At 43.6% G+C, this 22,940-nt stretch overlaps 1 protein-coding gene and 1 long non-coding RNA gene across 10 annotated transcripts in view; one reads left to right on the forward strand and one right to left on the reverse strand.

Moving 5' to 3' along the window:
• Positions 1–22: 22 nt before the first annotated feature.
• On the reverse strand, positions 23–19,839 carry LOC144327201 (uncharacterized). 3 transcript variants are annotated; one of them, XR_013392106.1, is made up of 5 exons: positions 19,260–19,839; positions 15,152–15,258; positions 13,764–14,557; positions 12,716–12,788; positions 23–9,528 (listed from the first exon to the last, which is right to left on the reverse strand). It is a non-coding gene; the product is annotated as an uncharacterized LOC144327201 (long non-coding RNA). The 3 variants fall into 3 exon arrangements; XR_013392107.1 differs by lacking the exon at positions 19,260–19,839 and having other exon boundaries at positions 23–3,848; positions 4,228–9,528; positions 15,152–19,098; XR_013392105.1 differs by lacking the exon at positions 19,260–19,839 and having other exon boundaries at positions 15,152–19,098.
• Positions 19,840–21,166: 1,327 nt separating this feature from the next.
• Positions 21,167–22,940, forward strand: part of CCDC88A (coiled-coil and HOOK domain protein 88A) — an 80,104-nt gene continuing 78,330 nt past the window's right edge. For 4 of the 7 annotated variants that reach the window (XM_077925432.1, XM_077925433.1, XM_077925434.1 and 1 more), the window contains exons 1-2: positions 21,168–22,115; positions 22,228–22,328. In XM_077925432.1, coding sequence (XP_077781558.1) covers positions 22,053–22,115; positions 22,228–22,328 — 164 coding nt within the window. In that variant the 5' untranslated portion in view covers positions 21,168–22,052. Of the gene's footprint in view, positions 22,116–22,227; positions 22,329–22,940 lie in introns of all 7 variants that reach the window. The other 3 variants (XM_028725114.2, XM_077925430.1, XM_077925431.1) reach the window with 1 other exon arrangement.

Genomic DNA, 22,940 nt, shown 5'->3' on the forward strand with positions numbered 1-22,940 from the left:
TTTGAATGAGAAATTTGAAATATTTATATTAAGCTTTTAAAAATATATTGTCTATATATTAATGTGAGCAAGGAGATTGGATAAGAATAAAGCTACATGAGATTTTAGGAGGTGAATATAAAGTATGTCAGTTTTACATGAAATCACAAGATGAGAATAGTATAACATATAAATTGCAATTGCTACAAGCATCAAAAGGATGAATAGTGGCAAGAAATCATCAGTCAGGAAGGTTTCTTAGCAGCTTAAACAAGTTCCATGACTGAGATATAAACATTAAAATAAAGAATAGTTAATGAAAATAAAATGAAGGATCATTGACAGGGAAATCCATATAATTACTAACAGTAAAGAAAAGCAAGACAGCTAATAATAGGGTGTTAAGTCTCAGTGGAATGGAACAATTCCAAGATACAGTCAAGAATCAGAATATGCAAACTAATTACTATAGTCATTAAAAAAGGTGGCAAGGTGGTTGGTATATGCTGTTGTATGAAAACTCAAGACAAAACCATTGACTCATCATATTCTCCTGTACACTTTACCAAGCACATTTGCCAGGTTTCTGGTATCCCATTTTTGTTTTGCTTACTTAGCCAAAAAAAAATTCAAATATACAGTCTTTCCATCCATTTAAAGTGTGTCTGATGTTAAAGGAAAAATCTAAGCATACAAATTAATATGGAGGCTATGGAACAAGCAGTCGGAAGGAAAGCCATTCAAATAGGTTTTGGCAATAATGAATAATACAAGTGTTTAGATGTTACTCAACACCACAGATTTTGAGCATAATCCCAGATGCGACCTCCCTGCCATGTTGGAAGTGATGTATAGACACTGGTACAACAATCAATCCGATGATTTCCAGAAGTCCTCTTGAGAGCCAGTGTGGTGTAGTGGTTAAGAGCGGTAGTCTCATAATCTGGGGAACCGGGTTCGCGTCTCCACTCCTCCACATGCAGCTGCTGGGTGACCTTGGGCTAGTCACACTTCTTTGAAGTCTCTCAGCCCCACTCACCTCACAGAGTGTTTGTTGTGGGGGAGGAAGGGAAAGGAGAATGTTAGCCGCTTTGAGACTCCTTAAAGGGAGTGAAAGGCGGGATATAAAATCCAAACTCTTCTTCTTCTTCTTCATGAAAAAGCACGTGGGGTGTGGGTGTGGGGATGCTCATTTGAACTACATTAGCAAAAAATCTTGAGTAATGCAGCACAGTTTCTTCAAATGTCTTAGGTACGGCTATCAAAGGAGACATCTTGGCTATTGTATGCATTCTGGGACATCATGTTTAGAGGAGATAAAAAGACGTTAACAAAGGACTACAATCTATTATCAGGACCAAGGCTGAAAAGAAACCAGATAGTAGGAATTAACAGGAGGTACCATAACAAGGTACCATAACAAAATCTGATTTAGAAAGTCCTGCCATAAAAAGGGAAGAACAATGGAGATTTTCCCTTATGACCAATGTTACAACATGAATCAGTAGCTTTAAGTTGCGCTAATGAGGTCTGAGCTGCCACGACGGACCAGGAACAAGACCTTGAGGTCATAGTAGATAGCATGATGTAAATTTTGACCTGGTATGTGGCCGCTGTGAAAAAGATAAATTCAATGCTAGGGATCATTGCAAAAGGGATTGAAAATAAAACTGTCAGTGTTTTATTGCAGTGTCAAGGGGATCCCCAGTTCTGGTTCCAGGAGATCCTGTCTGCTCCTCAAATCCTTGATCTGTGGAGTGGAGTGTCTGCTTTATCCTCTGATGACTAAGTGTGTGGCACCAACTTACAGCCAGGCATGATGCTACTGTACCATAGGAGCCAACTCTTAGGAGCCGAGATCCCTTCGTAAAATATTTGAGGGGGCTGGGCTCCCCAAAGTTCATGGGCATTGCCCTTCACGTGGTGTGCATGTGACATGTCTTATGATCAATTATGCAGGAGGGTCTTAATTGCCCCCCATTTTCTTATTCAAGATGGCACCCCTGTATTGTAATATGCAGCAAAATTTACCAGCTGAAAAAATATTGTTACAAAGGTTGTACGCCACCCCGTCTCTGCTGAGTGGTAGCAAGATTCCATGGAGGTTCCAGACGGTCCCCTAGGACCCAGTTTCCATTGGGAATCAAGACACAGAGGAAACTGTTGTGTCTTTAAGAAATATGGTTTATTAGCACATATTTGGAGGAGACTCTTGAGAGTCCCGTGGACTGCAAGAAGATCAAACCTATCCATTCTGAAGGAAATCAGCCCTGAGTGCTCACTGGAAGGACAGATCCTGAAGCTGAGGCTCCAATACTTTGGCCACCTCATGAGAAGAGAAGACTCCCTGGAAAAGACCCTGATGTTGGAAAAGATGGAGGGCACAAGGAGAAGGGGACGACAGGACGAGATGGTTGGACAGTGTTCTTGAAGCTACCAGCATGAGTTTGACCAAACTGCGGGAGGCAGTGGAAGACAGGAGTGCCTGGCGTGCACTGGTCCATGGGGTCACGAAGAGTCGGACACGACTAAACAACGACAACAATCTGGATGCAGATGGAGAGAGTGTAGCATTTACAGCATTCACATGTCATGAGGGGCTTGCCCTTTCCACAGCTCAGCATTGCATTCAGAGGCTTTCCTCTGCCTCAGATTGTCTCCAGCCAGCTCTCAGGCCATCTGCCTTTCCACATCCCTGCATGGAGTTCTCCCCACTTCCTGCTTCTCCTTCCCAGAAAACCCCTGGCCAAGCAACTCCTCCCCTTCTGTCTGCTATTCAAAGCCTAGTTTTAAAAGTTAACAATTTTCCTGTAACCTACATTATTGACACAGACCCAAGGATTTCTCTGTGATGGGCCATCAACATCTTCTGTCATGATTAGCAGCTTCTATCTGAAGTGAGGCCCCAGCCTGTATTTTTCCACTAGCCTGGCATCTTTCCTTCAATACTCCAAATACTATCCAAAAGCTACGCCTTTTATTAAATTCTAACATTTGCTAATGCTGGCAGTTATGGGTACATTTTCACCCCCAAACTCTGTTACCCCAGATCTGTAACAATATTGTATATAGCAACCCCATCAGCAGTCAATGTCAGCTGTGGGAAAGAAATGCCAACTCCCTGTAGTGAAGAAAGAAGCAAACAAGTCCACAGCTGGATTATTCTGAATTATCCCCAGGGATTTTCAACAATGTTGAGGGCTAGCTCTGAGTATTAAGAGATTCCTCCTCATTGCATTCTATTTTTAACTTAAAATTCCAGCAACAGAGCAGCACATCTTGCAGGTATTAGAGAAGTCTTACAGTACTTCAGTGTACTGATGATCTGACTGCAGCTCAAAAATAATCTTCCCAATGCCTTCCTTCAGCTCCCAGTCATTTTAAACATGTCATATATTCTGCAAAGATAGTTTAAGTTGGTTATGAGTAAGTTCTTTTCCTCTCCGGTTGTGAGAATTTTAATAGTTTTTCTGATAGATAAAACAGACTAGACTGTAGCAGCCTACCCATAAATATCTACATCGTCCTTAGGTCACCCCCTTAAGACATGTTTATGTGGTTGCCACCTTGTGGCCCAAAAGCAAAATTGTTTCTTTTGAAGAATTGGAACTGAGCACGCTCTAGGCATGTGCTTTTAGGGGTAATTTCAAGATGGATGCTGGACTGAGAACTGAATTAAGAGAAACCAATAAATAAAATGAGTTTATTTCCCCCTCTTACTGGTGTAGCCTACCTTACATGCCACACCAGTCTTGACAAGCAATTAGAGATTCCAGGAATAACAGGCATACTTAACTTTTGGGACAATGAGGCACAGTGGAGACTGGGTGGTCTTTATGATATGTGGTTTATTTACACATATGTACAACCTGAGCCTATAGGGACGCGGGTGGCGCTGTGGGTAAAAGCCTCAGCGCCTAGGGCTTGCCGATTGAAAGGTCGGCGGTTCGAATCCCCGCGGCGGGGTGAGCTCCCGCTGCTCGGTCTCAGCGCCTGCCAACCTAGCAGTTCGAAAGCACCCCCGGGTGCAAGTAGATAAATAGGGACCGCTTACCAGCGGGAAGGTAAACGGCGTTCCGTGTGCTGCATTGGCTCACCAGATGCAGCTTTGTCACGCTGGCCACGTGACCCGGAAGTGTCTCCGGACAGCGCTGGCCCCCGGCCTCTTGAGTGAGATGGGCGCACAACCCCAGAGTCTGTCAAGGCTGGCCCGTACGGGCAGGGGTACCTTTACCTTTACCTTACAACCTGAGCCTAGGATGGAGGGTTGCACAGCATTACTCCTCAACAGGGTCCTTTGCTTCTCTCACAGGCACAGCAGACAAATCAGGAATATTCTCTGTGTCTCTTTGCTATAGCCTGTCCCAGTCAGCCTACATAGTGCTCTAATCCCACTTCCTCTAGCTTGCCACTATTTTCCTGTTCTCTTACGCCATCGACTCTGAAATCCTAAACCCCTTTGGTCTCTGCCCACCAACACACAGCTGGAGGAAGGGCTGTCCCGCCCTAGTTTTGTACTTCTTCGCTGTCTTGACGGCTTCCCTGATGGGTTAATGATGGGCCACCATAAGCCTCGGGAACCCTTCCAACTCTACAATTCTATGATTCCATTATCTTTCAGTGTGCCAGCACCTACACTTTGGAACTCCCTGCCTATTAACAATAGGCAGGTGCCTTCACTGTTCTTTTTCTGCTGCCTGCTAAAAACATTTATGTTCAAGGAAGCCTATCTGGACATGTTTTACTCGCTGTTAAGCTTCTGATTTTTATTATTATTATTATTTCAGGATAAAGAAAAATGTCCATATTTACACCTCAGTACATAATTTTATCTCTTGTTTTGTCGACTTCCCATTCCATTTTCCATGGTGATTTTGTCCCCCCCCCCCCTTTGCTGCATCCTATCCTCAATCTCTTCTATCAAAACAATATTACAGTAAGTCCTAATTCTTTCTGTTGCTCATACTTCAAATCCTGCTCACGAATTCATAAAACTATATTTCTTTAAATAGTCCCAAAAAGGCTTCTTCCACAAAACTATAATCATCGAGTTCTCTTATTTTAGCTGTTAACTTTGCCATTTCTGCATAGTCCATTACCTTACTAGCTTCTAATTTTAATTACATTTTGCATTTTTCAAATATCTGTTTTTAACTTTGTCTTTTATTTACAATTTTATTTTATTTTTATTTGTTGTAAACTGCTTAGAGGTTCTGTTTAGATTCATATATGCATTCTGTTAAATACATAAAATAAACATTGCAGATCAGGGACCTGAGGCTGAGACAGTGGCCACATGTCACACTAAACATGCAACCATCCTAATTAAACCTATCCAATTAGATCTAGGGTGTGTTGGCATGCTGTAATGTGAGGGAGAGGTCCCTGCTGCCCTTAAAGAGGCAGTGGTACAGCTATTCCCAATTAAGCCCATTCAGCTAACAACCGATCACAAATACTGTACAATATCTTGAGCGTGAAGATGGCAGCAAGGCAACTGCAAACACTCTTAGAAGATATCAATTCCATGTTGGGTTCATGACTAGTTTCAGGAATGATTTGGTTGAGGAGATGCTACATGAAATCATGTTTGCTGCCAAAAATAGCCCTCTGTTTAATTCTTTGTCCTCTCGCTTCAGCATATGTGGAGAGAATGTAACATGACATCCTCACGTTGAGCACTGCTATGTCCCATCTGCTCCAGAACAGTCAACAATACAGAATGAGGTGAGATAAATGACAAGGTGGTGGCATGCCACATATTTTTCCCCTATGTAGGTGTTACAGTGAGAAGACTGGGAACTAAATTTGCAGGGGCTGTTTTCAGCAGCAAATACACATTTAAGGTAACTTCCATTTTGAGCCTAAAGGAAAAGGCCACACACATCTCCCTCTTCACAAGCATGTAATCATGTGCTAATAAATTTTGTTGAACCCATTAACTGCTGCTTCAGGATGTAAATCTACTGTACTTGATTAAAAAGAAGTAAAAACAAGTGAGTCCCCTTCACTGCACCACTATTTAGAAATTGCCAGCTTCCATTCAGAATTAAACTACATGGAGACATCCAGTCTAATCATGCTCAGACGAAGAAGTGAACTCATTTGCCCTCTTTTAGAGAACTCTTTGTAAGTTTTATAATGTTGGACAGAAAAACCAGTGGCGTGTGAAATGGCCTAGAATAGATTTACAATAGAGGAGTCTAAAAATAAATTCACAACATTAAAAGAAAAATAAATTATTCCTCGGCTATCCTTGTGTTCCTCATCATTACCATTGTCTCAAATAGTTTCCACAGATCATTATAAAAAAGGTTAGGGAAGGTTTTGGAAATGCCATGCAAAATCATAACCTTCCTTTAAAAGAAAGTGTGCAAGAAAAGCAAGCCATAAAAAAGCCGCAGAATGACAAGATGGAAAAAACAGTTACACCACACAGGAAGGAGTCCAAGGAGAAACCCGGCAACTAAAATGATAGGGGCAGAGACATAAACTGACAAAGCAGATATAAATTAAATACTGAAAATCTACAAGCAAGGGAAAATATACTGTTATCTCTGAATAGGTTGCAAAAGAAGGAGAAAATTCAGCACCGGTAAGTATCTCGGGCGCTGCTGAGTTCTGATGCAAAAGAAGAAATAAGGGAATGCAAAACCAATAAATGTCATGGTCTGAAGAAACCAAGGAATTAAAATGTGGTATTCTTGAATTTAACATTGCTCTAGTCTTAATACAGCAAGAGGAAAGGAGGCTGAACAAAAATAGCTGAATGCAAACATTTGCACAGTGATTAGAGTGGATTACATGTTTTATCTGGAGCGCCCATAGTGTTTTTCTGAAACTCTGAGCTCAGGGAGGAAAGCGGAGTTCTGCAGTGATTTTACTGGCATTTTCGTCTTGCCCTCTTTTCCTTCTGCATTTTCAGAGCATGAAAAATCCTTGCTAGTAGGCCTGCCAGTAATTCTCTGGTCTGACTAATGAAAGTGTGTTCTGTTAATCCAGACATAGATGCGGAAGGTCCATCATCAGGGCTGCTCGTGGTCCTTGCTGTTCCAGTTAAAAGCAGCTGGGGGAGGGGAACTGCGGTGCTATAGAAGGTGGTATTTAATTCTCTCCACCACCACCCCTGTGCCATATCCCAATTTAATCCACCTTTTTCAAAGCTTCTCTTTGCCCTACTATGTAATTTTAGACCCTGGACTTAATGGTCTTACAGTAGGGAAAGTGGAGACCTTTAGACAGTGGAGGGAGCGGGGACCTGTGTATTATTTCAGTTGTGAAACACTCAATTAACATTTCTCGCCTCCAGAGTAGAACCTTGTGTCAGGAAAAGCAGCTGGGAGCTGGGGGTGGGGTGCAATTTGGAGCAGGAAAGCAACCAGCCTGGAAGGAGTTGCACTTACAGACTACAGACTGCCGCCTTATTAAAACATTAATAGTCCTATTGGTAGGAAAGTACAGAATATTTAATTTATCTCTGGTTTATTTATACATTGCTCGACTGTAAACAAACAAACAAAAAACTCTAAAGTTTGACAATAGGAGTAAAACAATAACACTGGTATAAAAAAAAGCAATGTTAAATTTTTTTTGAAAAATCAAAATTAAAATCAGCAATAAACTGAAAAGACTTGTCCACATTCTGCATATCTGGGTAGCGTATGGCCACCCACAGACTGTGAGGATTTTGCCGGAGGGGTTCAAATGCAAACCAGAACTTTAGCATCCCCTCGATTCCTTCATCCAAGCTGTTTAAAAAGACATTCATTGAACAGCAATGAAGAACCATTAGCAAGCATCCTTTGGGTTGGGTCTGTCAATCACAAACCCACCTAGCAGTTACCTCACCCAGCCCACATTTTACCAGTTTCTCCGCAACCATATCATGGGGGACTTTTTGTCAAAAGCCTCTGAGTAGCTGTGATAGCAACGGAGTAATGAGATCTCTTCTGCCTGCCCCTGCCAAGAAAGGAGCAGCATTCAGCAGCAATTGAGGCTTTTGTGTTTTAGGATGACGGTTTAAACAGAGACAGAATTCCTTAGAGTAACTGCAGATTCAAATAAATCTAGAGTCACCGTCTTGCCTTGTTAGCCCTGTGCCGCAAATCAGTTACTAAGGCAGCAGAAGGCAATGGCCCATTCCTTTTCTTCTCAAAGATGTCACAATGCAAATTTCACAATGTGCAAGCACAGGTGATCCTTTATGAAAGATCTGGGCCATACTTACTATAAGGGCATCTGCTTCACCAAGGAAACTGTGTGATAGATCTATCTAGCTTTTGAGTCCACTCATATTTTTCAGGTCTTAAGCCCAGCATCTTATATTGTATTGCATTTTTGGCAGTGCTGCCCTGCCATAAACTGTGTTGTGCTGGGTCTGATGGGAGTGGTGGTTCAAAACATCTGGAAGATGCCTGGCTAGAGGAGGATGCTCTAAGTGAGGGGCAGCCAACAAGGTGCCCTTCATCTGTTTTTGGGCTACAACTCCCATAAACCCTGAGACAATGGTCTATGCTAGGTGAAGCTGATGGGAATTGAGAGTACAACAACATCTGGATAGCACTGTTAGGAAATAACTGGCGAATGCCTACATGTGGGGGGAAACTACAAAAGAGAAACAGCTGACTGCCTGAATACAAAACAGTGTGGGGGCTTGACTCATTCTCTAGTCAAAAGAACTCCTAGCAGATTTTAAAACAGAAATGCCTGCAACGTTTGCAAAGTGCAGGAAATACAGGGCATTTGTGATGGCCTGGGAATCTGATTCAGAGGCAGAACCTGAAGAATCCCAGCCTGCACAGGAGTCCCCGCCTCCAGGGCCGGCTGAGCCGGGGCAGGGGCTTGAAACTGAAGGGCCCGCACCTGTGCCGGATCCTCAGGAGCAGACACCAGATGAATCCACTCTGGCTCCGGAGGTGATTGAGGACCCGTTGCCTGCAGGTGTTCCTCTCCTAGCCCTGTCAGGGGAAGGTGAGGTTGCCTCTGGATCCAGTAACCCTCCAGCCTCTCCTGAGCTGCAGAGGCTCAGGGCAGAGAGGCGGAGGGAACTAAGTTTTCTCAGGAGGAGTGCTCGCCTTAAGGCCAGGAGAGGCGAGTCACCTGTGGGCCGGGACCGCCCTAGGCCTCAGAGGAGATAAAGGCCAGTCAGCCCAGTCCCAGGTTACGGGAGCAACATCGCTGGAAACCTGTTCCTGCCAGCACCCTGACCTGCTCTTCCGGAGTTCCTGACCATGCCCGGCTCCTTGCCTTGGACCCCGCTTCACCCTTGACAGACAGCCTCCAGATCCTCAACCCAGGACCGGACTCAGACCACGCCGCACAGTACCCCCCCCCCCCGGGACCAGCACAGCGTTATACCTTTAAATGTCCCCATATTAAGCACTCAACACTTGTGCTCTCCTGCCTCTACCCTTCTTGGGATGAATAGATAACAACCTTAAGTAAGTTTAAATGCTTTACTTACAATAGTCAGAGGTCTCACTCATGCATCGCTCTAGGCAACAGCAGAGACAACACAGGCAAGGTATTCTTGGTTCTAGCCTCAGACGTCTGCTCAATTACACGGTTCAAAAAGGAGAGAGAGAGAGAGAGACTGGGAGGGAGGAATAGGAAACAACCCTTGTTTCCTCCCTCCCTAAAGGTTAGGGGTTATCATGACCAACCTGAGTCTTCTCTTTCTATTAATAATTCTGTGGTCCTTAACCCTTTTCTTACTCGCAATAAAGCACAGTTACGTTTGGCTGCATAAATCTCCCCCAGGCACCATGTATATGGGGTTTGCCATTTCAGACGAGCACAGCATCCATTCAGAACAGCTCTCTCAAATTATTTGGCTATTTAATTTCTTGTTCCCCATTTTCTATACGTATGCACTTTCTTCTCCCAAAATTGCATTTTTTTAAAAAATCTCTCTAAAATAGCACTATACAATTATTTCCATCCCTACCTCATATCCTGCTTCAGTGGGTTGGCATCTGTACTTTCAGCCAGCCCACTTACATCTGTTTGTAGTTCCTTCTTTCGGCTCCTAAAGTAGCCTTTGCCAACCTGTGCTGGCTGAGGCAGGCTGATGGGAATTGTAGCCCAAAACATCTGGAAAGCACCAGGTTCGTGAAGGCTATTCTAGAAGGAAGAGCCTGGAACTCAGTCTATTTCATCAGTTATAGAGACCATAAGGACCTCCACATTTTCCTAATAATGCATACCTTTCTGTGGATTTTAATTTACTTTGGGAGCCCAACTTGGATGAAAAGTGGAGCACAAATGAAGTGAATTGATATCCGCCAATAAATATGATACATCATGCTGAAAAACAGTGTTTGTTTGTGGAGGGATGGCTTGAAATGGAATCATAAAGTAGCACACATTCTGGATAATCAAGTGGGGTTGTGATATCATCATGAACACATATCATCATGAAAGCTCAACACCCTCTCTTCTTGAACCCAATGCAGGATTCTGCATCTTCTACTTTTTTAATCCTAGGAATAGCTGCAGTTCCAGCCTTGCCTGCCTGCTGTGTGTACATGGTTGTTTGATTACAGAAAGGAAAATTGTGGTTTTTTAAACCTCCTTTGTTTTGAATATGCGAAAGAGAGAAAAAAATAGGTAAGAACTATGTCCAAAGTTCTGATATTGCCAGAAAGGGCTCTGTTCATGGACTGCTAGTCTTTTAAAAACTTTCTGGTCCTTCAACTGTACCAGAGAGGTGAGGGGAATAAAAAGAAGTTTTATTTATTCTTGATAACAGTCCTCTGCTAGCAGAACTCTGAACGTCCCTCCACTGCAGACAAATTTCGTATTCCCCTGGAACATATGTCAGAGGCAATTTACTGTAGAAACATTAGGAGGGAGAAACACAGCCTCTTTCTGTATGTTTCTGGTGAGATCAACAGACTTTTTCCACTGTGACATCGCAGGGTGTATGCCTGCCAAGGCTAACTTTAAAGTATTGATGATGGCAGGCAAACTCAACAGAAAAAAACTACCTGCATAATTTCTAAAGGAAAATTATTACTTCTGATAAACAGTGGCTGGTTTAGAATTAAACTTTTTATCACATAATTTTATCACATAATTTTTTTTAAGGGAATCCTGAGCTAACTTGAATTTGTTTTGCTCAGGTGTTATGTTTCATGAAATATACTGTACTTTTCCGTCTATAGGATGCCCCCATGTATAAGACTGGGGGCCTCAAAATTTAGAAAATAGGGGGATTGAGCTTTGGGGAAGGATTATTTGGAGGGAATGCCGAAAATTGCTCACCCGCCAGAACACAGCACACAACCGCTCGCGTCGCTTACAATTGCTGCTTCCAATCTCAGGCTCGCGCTTCATTCCAGCGGGTGAGCGATTTTCAGCATCCCCCCCAACAATCAAGCGGCAAATTGCCGCTTAAAATCTCCAGCTCGCATCGTAGAAACCACCTATCAGCTGCCTGATAACTGCCAGCGGCCGCCAATCACACTCCCGCTTGCTGCGACTAGGGCAGCTGTCTGTTGGCTGCCGCAGCAGAATCGGAAGGGCTAACGGCAGCGATCAGGCAGCTGCGACACAAGCGGTTGTGTGCTGCGTTCTGGCGGGTGAGTGATTTTCGGCATTCCACCCCCACCCCCCCACAATCAAGCAGCCAATCTCCGCTTACAGTCTCGGGCTCGCACCAAAAACCATTCGCCCATCCCCCCTCAGCACTACCCATGTATAAGACGACCCTAAATTTTGAAACTCATTTTTGGGTCAAAAAAGCTCGTCTTATACACGGAAAAATATGGTAACAGTGCCTAGGCTGCACTGCTTCTCATGCTCTACCCTACAAAAATTTCATGAATGAAAATATCAAAGTTAATTACGTACAGGCAAGATAATTGATTTCATCTTTATATTATGTCTATCTTTTCAAGGTAACAATTATATACTATGCAGAAGTTAGCAGGACCAACTATAGGATGGTGAGGGGGAGAAAGACAAGCACCAGTTGCTGTTAGCTGTTCCCTCCCATCTCTGCTCTTAGTAGAACTACACCTTGTGCAAAAGGCTGTTCTCACATGCAGATTTTTTTTTCCTGGTAAGAAGCATTGGCTAATCACTCAATTTAGATACTACACCAAACAATGGTTAATGAAGTTTAACAATAGGTTGACACAATGACTGAATAAACAAGCCATGGTTTGTAACCAGCTGGCAAATCAGACACCACTGTTGGAGACTCGGGCTCGGCTCTCTCTGCCCCTTGGTCCCCCATGACGGCGCTGGTGCTTCTTCCCTCGCCCCTGCTCTCTGCAGCCAGCCGTGACCTGGGCAGCCCTGGTGCCCCAGGAGGGAGGCTGTCTCAGAGGAAGGACAGTCCACCCTGTAAGGTGACTTTCACGACAGCATGCACTGCTCACTGAAAAGCTGTTTCTCAGAAGGTTGCCTTACCATGAGTGCTGTATCCCAGAGCATGCTGCAGTTGGGCCAATGTGCTCCCTTGAGCCCCAAAGACAGACATATTCACTGGGGAAATGGCGAGGTTTGTTCCATGGTTGAGCTCTGCCCAGTATTGCTAGAGAGCGAGGGCAAACTCCGTGCTCAGGTTCTGTGGTTCATGGTGTCAGTATAAAAGCTGCCCTGCCCCTGTTCTCCCTCCAGGTCTTCAAATATTATGTCATCCAAATGGAGAAGAAGAGAAGGCTAGCAATTATAACTGTTTAGGAACTTTCTTATATACCCTGAACATATCCTTGGAAATAGACATTACCTTCATGTTTTCCTTGGCATTTCTTCCTCCTGTCATCTTCCTGCAGATCAGGATAGCAGGAGGTCCGCAGAGCCTATAGGGAAACAAAGAGCCACATAGGATATGTTTATTTTCTGAACCTCCAAACAGGCCTCAAACAGTTACAGAGAGACCTTTCTTAAGAACCCTTAGGGACTAATATTAATCTGGAAGCAACATCTATACGCTGAAGGGTTTTACCTTTGCAGTGTAATAAAAAGACTGGACCTAATGGTCAGGGGTCCCTTTACCTTTACTATATATAATAAATGTTCATAAATGTACCAACCAAGCACAAACATAGATACGTGGGCCACATGTCTCGAGCAGTACAGGAAGACTGTCCTGAAACCATTTTGACTCCCAAACTGACCAAATGTTTTCTCTGCAAGGAGGGAGGGCAGGAATTGGGTAATCACCATTTCAAAGGAATGGGCAGACTACCAGTAAAAGCAATCAGATAAGGCATTATCAGATAACCTGGCAGACAGGACAAACAACAACATTCAAATTTCTGCTGTAGACCACCTTTTCTATGATGTAGTTATGATGTTTGTGGGGGGTGGTCTTGGGTTACTCCTCTTCTGTGATGTATGTATGATGTATGGAGGGGTGGTCTTGAGCTCCAGGGCAGGGAATTTAAAATGTCTATATAAGGACAGGCACACGTTTGTTCTGGGTCCTCCTCCATCCTCCTGCATGTGAGGGGAGCATCCTGTTGCAACAGCTTTAATAAAGATCAGGCGTACTAGCTGCTTTACTTCTTGATATTCTCCGGTTGGCCTCTGTTATTTTCTCCTACCAATAGGGAACCCACGTAAGGACTCTATACGGGCTCTTGGATATCTCATAAGGGAAAAAGGGCAGATTTTGTTTACAACAGCAGTCCTCTGAAAGAGGGGTCCAAAAGCGGAGGCGGTGGGCAAGGGGGAGGACTCTGGGAGAAGAGAAATTTTATTTTTTCTTCCCAGACGGGAGAAGACTTTTCTGAGCCTTGAAAGTCTAAAAAAGAAAGAGAAATGGAACTCACAGTTAGTACTCTCTAACGCCTCTATGCTCAAGATGAATTCACTATCATCACAGAATGCAGATGCTGAGAGAAATCCTCCTTACATGTCTATCTTCTTCCTGTAACAAACGCAAAATGATCCAACCATAGGAGCTCACCAGACCTTTTAGCACTCTGGTGACCAGTGAGCCAGCAGAGGGAGGTGTCACAATGGCTTTTGTAAATCTGGGGCTGTCTCTTGAAAATAGCAACACTTGGTGGGTCTGCTGAGGTGCCCAGATGGAGACCACCAGGGAACCCATGATATGGTGTTTAGAATTATACAGACAAAAACTTTGTTGTTGTTGTTGTTTAGTCGTGTCCGACTATTCGTGACCCCATGGACCAAAGCACGCCAGGCACTTCTGTCTTCCACTGCCTCCCACAGTTTGGTCAAACTCATGCTGGTAGCTTCGAGAACACTATCCAACCATCTCGTCCTCTGTCATCCCTTTCTCCTTGTGCCCTCCATCTTTCCCAGCATCAGGGTCTTTTCCAGGGTGTCTTCTCTTCTCATGAGGTGGCCAAAGTATTGGAGCCTCAGCTTCACGATCTGTCCTTCCAGTGAGCACTCAGGGCTGATTTCCTTAAGAATGGATAGGTTTGATCTTCTTGCAGTCCATGGGACTCTCAAGAGTCTCCTCCAGCACCATAATTCAAAAGCATCAATTCTTTGGCGATCAGCCTTCTTTATGGTCCAGCTTTCACTTCCATACATCACTACTGGGAAAACCATAGCTTTTACTATACGGACCTTTGTTGGCAAGGTGATGTCTCTATGCAAATAAATATATAGGGGGAAAAGAAAAGAAACTATTGTTGGAATTTAAAGTGCTTTTGCAAACTATGGTTTAGTGTGATGTCTTGAATTGACAACCTGCCTTTATGTCTCTGAAGGTTATTACATTTAGAGACTAGAGTTAGCCTGTACGTTTGAAAACTGAAACCATGGCTTCAGTTCTAAACTATGCCAAGTACAAGCAGAGTTTGGCATGATGTCTCAAGTTGAACAAATAGAATTATTTTGCCTGCAAATTTACACACTTAAAACTTTACAACTAATAAATATAAACAATGAATAACAATGCTAAAAGAAAAAAACAAACATTTGATGCACTTTATTTAACCAGGTAGAATGATCACTAATGGAGGCAGTTCTGGACAGAAAGTAGCCAAAAGTTACTTGGTGACATCCAAGCCAATGGGCCTCACTGCTAATGAAGCCTGTCCTGGGAGCACAGGATCCAAATGGTAGTTCCAGACAATTCACTGAGGGCAGGACTTGTCTTCTTTCTCCCTTACATTGCAACTAAGTGGAATGGCTGCTGAAGGAGACATTTCTAGGAAGGAGCCAAATGGCTTGGTCCTACCCAATCCAAAGCATAGTCCTCACTGCCTCACTTCTGCTGATGCAATCTGGAGCTACAGTTTCATCCTCAATCTTGAAGGTAGAGATTAACCCTCTAAAAAATATGGTCTGCAAGCGTATAATAAAAATTGTTATTTATTTTGGCAGCTGATGTCTTATCTATTGTGTCATTAAATGGGCAAACGTAAGGTTTCATTATCTATACTGGATTTTAGAGCTCAAAATCCCGTACAGTACACAGCCTACAGTGTACACAATATGGGACTTCCCCCACACCCAGTAAAATGGTGATGTGAAAAGAACAAACTGCACCGTTCTAAGGCTGTCTACTCAGAATAGAGTTTGATCGTTCTTCATGAGGCTTACTCTCAGATGTACAGTGGTACCTTGGGTTACATACGCTTCAGGTTACATTCGCTTCAGGTTACAGACTCTGCTAACCCAGAAATAGTGCTTCAGGTTAAGAACTTTGCTTCAGGATAGGAACAGAAATTGTGCTCCGGCAGCGCGGCAGCAGCAGGAGGCCCCATTAGCTAAAGTGGTGCTTCAGGTTAAGAACAGTTTCAGGTTAAGTACGGACCTCCGGAACGAATTAAGTACTTAACCCGAGGTACCACTGTATATGATTGTAGCTATTGTCTTGAGGCACTTTACAAACACAGAAATTTATTATGGCATAATAAATAATATTCTGGTCCACAATACTCTTTATTTGATACATGAAGTGCAATCCCAAATCTACAGGCTTATAAAGAAATTTGTATGCAAACATGCCTCCCTAATTGAAACTCTTCCTTTGTTTATCAGAGAGCAGACGAGAGGCTCTGTACAGGTAAATAAAAGTTGCAAAAAGCTGCTACATTATATCTGAAAAGTTTAGGAAAACAGTCCTGTCACTTTTCTTTGGGGAGAAAAAAAAACAGATAAGCATCTTTTGGGAAGGTTTTAAGCTTTTTAATTAGTTTTGGCTGGTAGCCAAAGACCTGCATTGAGGGCTTGCATTAGCCAAGTAACTTTTTTTTTTTACTTATTTCTCTTTGAACAGCTAATCCAGATTCCACATCACAATCTCCTTCCAGTTTCAAAAGCAGCTTGCCATATGGCAAGTGGGTGTGGAATTCCTTTAAGAGGAAAACAAGTCTAAAACCCTCTTAGACTCATGGAGCTAGTTCCATGGTTCTCAACTCCCAGGCTTTGATTTCTGACCCACCCTATGTCTAGGACAATTCAAAGTCAGCACGACAAAACACCCAATTAAAAGATAACAAATAAAAAGATTAAAGTCAGCACTGTTTAATCCTGCTTTATATTAGGAGACTGCGTTGATTGACCTGTGGTATTCAACTCTCTTATTCGAATTAGGTAGAATCCATTCTGAGTCCTGTACAAGCTACGATCTCTTGCAATTGCATCTTGCCATGAAATGTAAATCGCCAAAAGCAAATGATTTGGCTTGCACTTTTATTTGTCTCCAAAGAGATTTTATTAAACAATGAGAAAAATGCCTGCTATGGATGTTGAAAGGACTCCTTCCACACAACAGACACATCCCGCCCCTGCAGTATTGCTGCCAGTAATAGATAGCCATGCTAGCCAGTCCCAGAGTGATATGCAGAGTGAATTACAATAATATATGGGAGAAAGGAAAAGAGATATTCAGGGGCGTGACTGCAAGTTTGGGGAGGAAGGAGCATGTTTAACCCATTCTCAGCTGTGTCCCAGCCAGGCTATTTTGCCTGGTTCAGTTTAAGGATAGGACAGTTCCACCTTCTTTTGGACTCAAGTTATGGCAACCAAATACAAACAATAGTTTCAATAACTTCTTCTAGCAAACTTCTGGAGACTTACATTATCAATTAACATCAATTGCTATAATCAGCACACATTTAGAATGTATTAGAGATACGGTATTCACAAACATCACAGAATGGGAAAAGTTGCACAATAATCTTGAGGTTTTGAGAGCTGAAAACAAGCCCTGTATATGGACATTTTCTTATAACTGCCTCTTTCTAATATTATCTCAACAGATTTTGGCAGGATCTATTTCTGAGGTGCTAGTTCCTTTTTTGATAGGCTGTGAGCTGATGTCCCTATTAGCAAGATTTACCCCCACATCATGAGAAGAGAAGACTCCCTGGAAAAGACCCTGATGTTGGGAAAGATGGAGGGCACAAGGAGAAGGGGACGACAGAGGACAAGATGGTTGGACAGTGTTCTCAAAGCTACCAACATGGGTTTGACCAAACTGCAGGAGGCAGTGGAAGACAGGAGTGCCTGGCGTGCTCTGGTCCATGGGGTCACGAAGAGTCGGACACAACTAAATGACTAAACAACAAAACCACTGGTAAATCTTTAAAAACCAGGAAATGACCAATGCTGAAGTCATTGCTACCTGATGAAAGACTACGTTGATGAGCCACAGAAGCTCGATAATATTTGTTCACAGGGTTATATTCTACACAGAAACTTAGCAGATAAATATTCAGGCTTTTACAAAAAAGGCTTTTGTAGTTGCCTTCAAGAGCTAGAAGTTTATTGGCAGTGGTTTTACTCATGTGCCACGATACCTTTGCTCTAGTACAAGATTGCCCAGGCTCCTCTTCTACCCCCACCCAGCCATAATTTCATCTGGAGACCAGTAATTAAACCCTTCCACAAAGATCTGATTTGCTGGGAAGGAGGGAAAGATGATCTGTCTTGGGCAAGATCCACATTTGATTAAAACTGGAAAGATAACATCTTATTCTTGCTGACAAATCCATCATATTTATGTTGATCTAGATACCACTAATTCTAATTTCTCCGAAATTTGATTTGAAAGGCTAGCTTTCCTACAACCTGTAATTTATTCTTTTCTCTTTCACAAAAATGATTTTCTCTTGTTTTGTGGATAACAGAAGAGGTTGGTGAAAGGGATTTTTCTACCTAATCTCGAAGAATTAGGACATATACCGGTACATCATCCAGATATTTGGGTTAAAAGCATAATCTGTTTAGCTATTTGACCCTACTTGGAATTTTCCCTCTTCCAAATGTTTCCTTCTGAACCAACCATTAGTTTCTACTGCATAATTCTAAAGCTACTTGAATTTGAAGAACACTACATAAAAGTAATATGGAGGGGACACTACTAAGTTAGAATTTCACTCCTCTCATTTGTGAAAGAACCGGGGCTTTATTCTCATGTGAGATTTTGTAAACTTCTTTATCAATACAGCATATAAGCACTCGTGACTATTAAGTACATTAAATCCCCTGGGTTAATGCAGCGCTTGGGAGTTTAATAATGCCAAACACGCAGGCAATCAATTCACTTGATTTCCTATACTTTTCTGCAGCAACCTTGTTTCTCCTCTGTACTTTTTATGCAAAAGTTAAGTTGTGACAGGAATACAGATGCAGAAATGTCTAAGCTGCAATGAAAATCTGAACTTTGGTGAGGGCTGCCATTCAGATGTAAATGTAGCAGGTCCAGATGAAATTTCTGAATGTCCAGAAGCTCAAGGCTAAACTAAACACAATTAGTCAACACATCTGGGGGGTTTTAAGTAGCATGTGCAGGACCCTTAATTCTGGGGATACCACAACACGTGAAGAGGGGAGGTCTAACCCTTTTCTTCTTTTCCTAAGGTGCTATTATCTCCAGATGAAAAGCAGCTGTTCCCCCCTCCCAATCAAGTAAATATCCAAAAATACTTAACTGACTGACCAATTGCACTGCAGATAACTCAGTTCTGCCCCCCCATAAAGCCTGCTCCCCCCCCCAAAGATAAATCCTGGCTACACCCACGGCTGTGACCTCAATCTTTGCATTCTCTTTCAACCATGTCTTATACATGCAGCCCATTTCACTCTGCTCCATAGAATTCAATGGAAACAATGAGAACAGAGCCAGAGCTCATCTGCATTGCCCCACCCCTTCATCTGCATAGCTGTTTTTTGATGTGAAACACACCATATATACATATACATATACATATACATATACATATACATATACATATACATATACATATACATATATAAATATACAACCTTGAATGAGAGCTACATCCACCCGCTGCCTGCTTTTTCTTGATGTGAAATGCACACAATATATATTTTACCTTGAATGCGAGATACATCCATCTTCTTGATCTGTACTTAAAACTAGATGAGCACCTATAATTGAAGTGTATAAACCATGCCCCAGTCAACAGGTCCATATTTCCGGGTCTTCCAAGAACACTATTGCATGTTGTGCACAGGGAAGGTTAAAGTTTATGTATTTGGGGAGGGTCTCTGACCGTTGATTATTTTTCGGTGTTATCTTGAAACAAATTCATGTTCCTTCTTGGGGTGGGGAGGTGGTTGGGGGGAAGCGTTCACAAATGGAACTAATCCTTTCCAAGAAAATTATTGCCGGGGTGGGGTGGGAATTAGCTAGAGAAAAAGACAATCTTCTCCCAATTCTTGCCACAAGGGGGAAATTCTCAAGACCCCGCCACTTCCCTCCCCCACCACATGGGGGTTCTCTCGTGCCAGTGGTAATGATTCACACGGATCTTTGACCTGCAAGCAAATGCATGAAATGGGGAGGGGGAGTATAATATTTAAATACCTCCCCCATTCACAAGCATTAACAGGCAATTCAACCTCAGTCTCTTTACATGCACACCCAATTCTTGACCAGATGGCATGTCATATAAGATAAGCCGAAAGCACCAGCCTGAAGATGACGAGTGAGACCTCGTCGAAACGTCGCCTAGACACCCCAACTTTTACACGGGAAGATACCCGAGGACACCAAAACCTGCATTCCTGTACCCGTGAAAATCTACGAAAGCATATATTCATATATATATATATATATATATATATGCAGGTTTTGGTGTCCTCGGGTGTCTTCCCGTGTAAAAGACACCCGAGGACACCAAAACCTGCATTCTTGTACCCGTGAAAATCTACGAAAGCATATATATATATATATATATATATATATTCTTATATATTCATATATATATTATACGCACACATATATACACATATATACACACACCCCAGGGGAAAAATGGATTTTGATATATAGAATATTCTAATATCTATATCTATACAGTATACTATTTCTTCTAAGGGTGTGTGTACACATATATATAATATCCTCCCTCAGAAAAATATAGGATATAGATATGTATGAAAAAAATTAAAAATAATCCCCCCCACCTCAGAAAGACAGCGCGCCCTCCCTCCCTTTCCACAAGGCGCTCTGGGGCGCGCTCTCGCCGCCCGTTACTGCAGCGGCTGCCGGGCGCGTGCGCGCGCGCCATGCAGCGGTTTTCTCCCTCTCCTCCCCTTTCCTTAATTCCCCACCACCACCCCTTCTCTACCAGTCCCAGTGAGGCGGAGGGATAAACCCAGAACCGTGAGGCAGAGAGATTACATACATGCATATACACAGTATACACAACCGTACAAAAAAAAAAAAAGTGCGCGGCGTCCCCTTGCCTCTGCTGCGCTGCGGAAGGATCTCTCTCCTTCCCCGGGCTTCTTCTCCGTTAGAAGGGAAGGAGAGGAGGAGGAGGAGGCAGGCGTGTGCCGGCGAAGGGGGGGGGGTAGGTGGGTGTGGAAAGAGAGAGAGAGCGCGCGCGAGCCGCGAGTGATGCGGCTGCTGGGCTGAAGGGTCGTTTAGCCGTTACTGAGGGGCGAAAGGCAGGAGAGCGGGCGGGGGGAAGGGGGAATTAGTCCCTAGAAGTGTGTGTGGATTTTTTTTTGGGGGGGGGTGTGTGCTGCAACTGGGACCAGCAAGGGAAGAGAGAGAGAGGAAAAAGAGGGTGGGAAATGGGGAGGGAGAGAGGAAGCTGAGGAGGCAGCTGGCTGGGGGGGGGGGCGGGGAAGGGAGTGAGTAAGGGGCTGAGGTGGTGGGTGAGTCACTGGGGGGGGAAGCCCGTGGAAAGGAGAGGCTGCGGACCAGAGCAGCCTTCTTTTTTTTGGGGGGGGGGGGATAGGTACGCGGGAGATGTGAAAGGCGAGCGCTGAGGGGCCAGGCAACGGGGTGGGGTCCCCCCCTACATATCCATCTCTACCTCTTTTGGATAGAGAGGTGTCGCCCCCTGAGGAAAGCTGCCTCCCCACGGGGGGGTGGAAAAACAACCTTCCTTCCTTCCCTCGCACCCCCCCACTCACCCACCCCACCCCAACCTTGGCTTGAAGGAGCCGGCGCACTCCTTGTCTGCATGGGGAGGGAAGCGAGCCTGGCTTGCGGAGCGGGGAGGGGTTTCCTGTGCGGGCTCGCTTGAGAAAAGCGGGGGGACTTGGAAAGTGGGGTGGTGGCTTGGAAGGAGAGATTTCTGGGCGCGCCCCCCCCCTTGTCACACACATGCACGGGAGCAAAACTGGGTCGAGGTAGTTTTCCTTGGGATTTGCATGTCTTTGCAGCCTCGCTTGCTGGTGCGGCGGCAGCCCCGGGGGGAGAAAAGGAGCTGGGGGGGGGGTGTTGCTGTTGTGCGGCTGGCTGATGTAGGGCTCTCTCGTAGGGTCGCTTCCTTTCTTTCTCCTTCCTCTTAAAGCACGGACAGAAGAGGAAGAAAGAGAGTGAAGTCGAAGACATACATCCGTAGGAAGCGTCGGGGGAAGGGTTGTTTTTTTTTGGGGGGGGGAATCCCTGAAAATGATCGTCGATGGCCTCGCGACCGCTCCTTTTCTGGACGAGGGGCATAATGAAAACCCTGTTGTCGCCGCTGCCCTGGCTACTTTTTGAATTTTATCGGGGGAACTAGCTTGGACGTATTCTTCCTGAACTCGTGGAGCATTTTACGGAATTACTGCAACGGAGGGAACCTCATACTGGCTTCTGGTTTTGTTTTGCTTTTCTTTCTTTCTTGGAAAATCCTGGTTTGTTTTTTTTAAAAAAAGCTCTTAAGATGGAAAACGAGATTTTCACACCTCTTTTGGAGGTCTTCATATCCAGCCCTCTTGTTACGTGGGTAAGCATTAATTCACTATTCAGTGGCAGAGATTTCAAATGTGTGTGTGTGTGTGTAATTTCTTACTGTAGAGACCAAGACGAAGTATGTCATTGTGATAATTCTGTTATAGGTTAAGACATTTGGACCGTTAGCTGGAGGAAATCCAACAAACTTGGACGAATATGTTGCACTTGTGGATGGAGTTTTCTTGAATGAAGTCATGCTTCAAATGTAAGTTGTTTTATTGTATGATTTGGTGTCTTCTGTAAGCCACTTTTAGCAGTTGGTCTAAGAATGTATTTATTTCCTGTGGTCACTCTTTCTGCTTACTTGGGAACATAGTTCAGTGCCTTAACATATTCCCAATTGTTTGTACTGCTTCTGTGTGCAGCTGTTTCCTGGGAGTTGTATATCCACAAGAATTCAGCAGAAGTGGGGAGATGCAAAATTGCTAGGCAGAAGTAACACAGGATTCGGTCCAGTAAAGGGTTAAGTGCTGCATCTGGTCTGAGAATAATTGTACTCAGATGAAATGTTCAACTCTAAGCTTTTTATATTTGCCGTATAAGCTCAGTATACATTTTAATGTTTTGTAGAAACCTTCCAGGTTTCATCCCTCATATGTTATCTATGTGGAGCTTCAGATCCCTGATTTTGATCAATGTTTAAGACAAAATGCAATAGTGCTTGCAAACTGATCTTAATTTTACTTGGGAAGGAAACCCCATTGATTTCAGCAGTTTGTTTAAATGAAAGCTGCACTTAATTATTCTGTGCTGTAATATACTTCAGAAACACAGCTCAGAACAAAAGTTTGAGGGACATCTGTTGAGGATAGTATTT

Source organism: Podarcis muralis, chromosome 3 (assembly GCF_964188315.1).
Source record: "Podarcis muralis chromosome 3, rPodMur119.hap1.1, whole genome shotgun sequence".
Lineage (NCBI taxonomy): Eukaryota > Metazoa > Chordata > Lepidosauria > Squamata > Lacertidae > Podarcis > Podarcis muralis.